The 2052-nt window shown below is 39.7% G+C and overlaps 1 protein-coding gene across 1 annotated transcript in view; it reads right to left on the minus strand.

The window, feature by feature from the left end:
* Positions 1 to 537: 537 nt before the first annotated feature.
* ccdc94 (coiled-coil domain containing 94) overlaps positions 538 to 2052 on the minus strand; it is a 5253-nt gene continuing 3738 nt past the window's right edge. The window contains exons 7-8 of the mRNA XM_015404273.1: positions 763 to 928; positions 538 to 662 (exon numbers count right to left, since the gene is read on the minus strand). Of these exons, the coding sequence (XP_015259759.1) occupies positions 541 to 662; positions 763 to 928 (288 nt within the window). The 3' untranslated portion in view covers positions 538 to 540. The remainder of the gene's footprint in view (positions 663 to 762; positions 929 to 2052) is intronic.

Raw genomic sequence — 2052 nt, forward strand, 5'->3', positions numbered from 1 at the left:
ATACATGTCTGTGTTTATCATTTCTATTTCGGCCCATCCTGTGAAGATCCTATGAGATGTGTATATCATGGCCAAGGGTCTGCCGACACAGATGGCTGCCATACACATTGCATCATTTCCCTAGGTAAGGTTGGTCCAATCATAAGCAGATTTAATAAATTTAATTTAGAATTTGGCACATTTTACCTTACATCACCAAAAACTTAAAAAACGGAAACAACAGGAACAATTACATATTCATCTGATATAGTTAGAGGAAAAACATGGCTTATAAACAAAAAATAGAATAGTTTATAGTCCTTTTGAGTTTTAATGAAATATTTTAATGAAATAGTTCACACACTTTGTTTAAAATGTCAAATAATAACAAATGAATTTTGGTTTTGAATCAGAAAAATTCTTATACATCTCAGGCCCAGGGCAGATTACATTATAACTTTTCCAGGTAATTCCTTGTAAACTGATTACTAGAACTGTCATTTAGTTTCTGATGAGAAAAAGATCAACCTCAATGTGTTGTTTTCCCCCCTTTTTTTCCTTTCAGTCGCTGTCATTGCTGTCGCTGTCTGAATACGCCCCCAGTAGGCTGAGAGATGATGATCCATTCTGAGAAACGCTGCATTTAGAAGGATCTGCTGAGTCGCCCGTGGATGCCATTGAATCTGCAAAACAAAGAAAAGAGAAGTCCTCAAATTGCCTTAAAGTGAAGAAATGCTCGACAAAAATAAGGCTGATTGGGCGTCTGAAATGTGACTGCGGTACCTGATTGTGACGCAGTAGATGCCTCCTCTCTGTTGGGTTTTTTATCCATTTCTGTTGGTTTCTTTCGCACCACCAGGGAGCTCAGGGCCCCTCGGCCTCCCAGGGTCCCGACACTCTTCTCCCAGCTCTCCACCTTTGGCCTCTTTACTCCCCCAGACGAAGTTCCCTGTGAAAACACAGCATGTCACAAACTATTATTTAGTTCTGACACATTGTAATTGTAAGGGGTTTAGTGATACTTTTAAAAGCTGGAAAAGTTGTCAAATTTATGATTTTAAAGTTCAAAAAGAAAGGAGTGCATCTAGAGCAGTTTTATGGTGTGTGATGGTAGATTATCCTTTATTTTCTCAATGTGGCTGGTCTAAATCACGCTACCAATGCTCCAAATAATAAAAATTAAGAGAATTTTACAGTATGCTGTGTGCCTCTAGAGCAGTCACGTGACCAAACACAGCTGTGACATCAGTGTAGTCAAAAATCTTTGTGCGGTTGTATAGAAACACCTCTTCATGCATTTTTAAGCACTCTGAAAGGACAGTAAAAACATAATTACAATGGTCTACAGTAGGGGTGTCAACAATCGATTCAGCGATGCATTGCAATGCGGGGCATGCACGATTCAGCATCGATGCGGCAACGTGCCATAATCGATTATGTCACTGTTTATTTTCTGGCCTCAAATTGACAAGTTGTGAAGTTTCAATTACTTCCGGGGGGATACCAACAACAATCAAGATGGCTGAGGCGGAGGGAGATAACCGCGATAGACGGGTAGGCCTAATTAAAAACGCACCAAAAGCTTTGAAAGCGGATATCTGGGCACATTTCGGATTTTACAAAGTCAATGGGATTTTGATGCATCGCAATGCATCGTAGAATCTAATTGAATCGAATCGTTACCTGGTGAATCGTAATCGAATCGAATCGTGAGGGCAGTGCCAATGCACACCCCTAGTCTATAGTACTGCTGCCAATTGTAGGAATGGCTTTGGACCGGGAAGAAGAATGTTTAATCATCCAAAACAACCACTCTTGTGTCAAATTTCGATCCAGAAAGTAGCTAGATTAGACAAAAATCAACCGAGCAATCTGCAGCATCTAAACCGATACAGCAAACCTTGTTCAGATCACTTCACGGTAGATTGTTTTATCAACAATCCTTCTCTCACAGCATCAGTTGGATTCAAAATACCAAAGTTGAAATGGCTTGTTTTTTTTCTGTTGTGTAGTTTAGGGCTGCAACAACGAATCGATAAAATCGATAAAAATCGATCGACTTTTAAAAAGCGT

The sequence above is a fragment of the Cyprinodon variegatus genome, unplaced genomic scaffold (genome assembly GCF_000732505.1).
Source record: "Cyprinodon variegatus isolate N-32 unplaced genomic scaffold, C_variegatus-1.0 Scaffold1681, whole genome shotgun sequence".
In the NCBI taxonomy this organism is placed as follows: domain Eukaryota; kingdom Metazoa; phylum Chordata; class Actinopteri; order Cyprinodontiformes; family Cyprinodontidae; genus Cyprinodon; species Cyprinodon variegatus.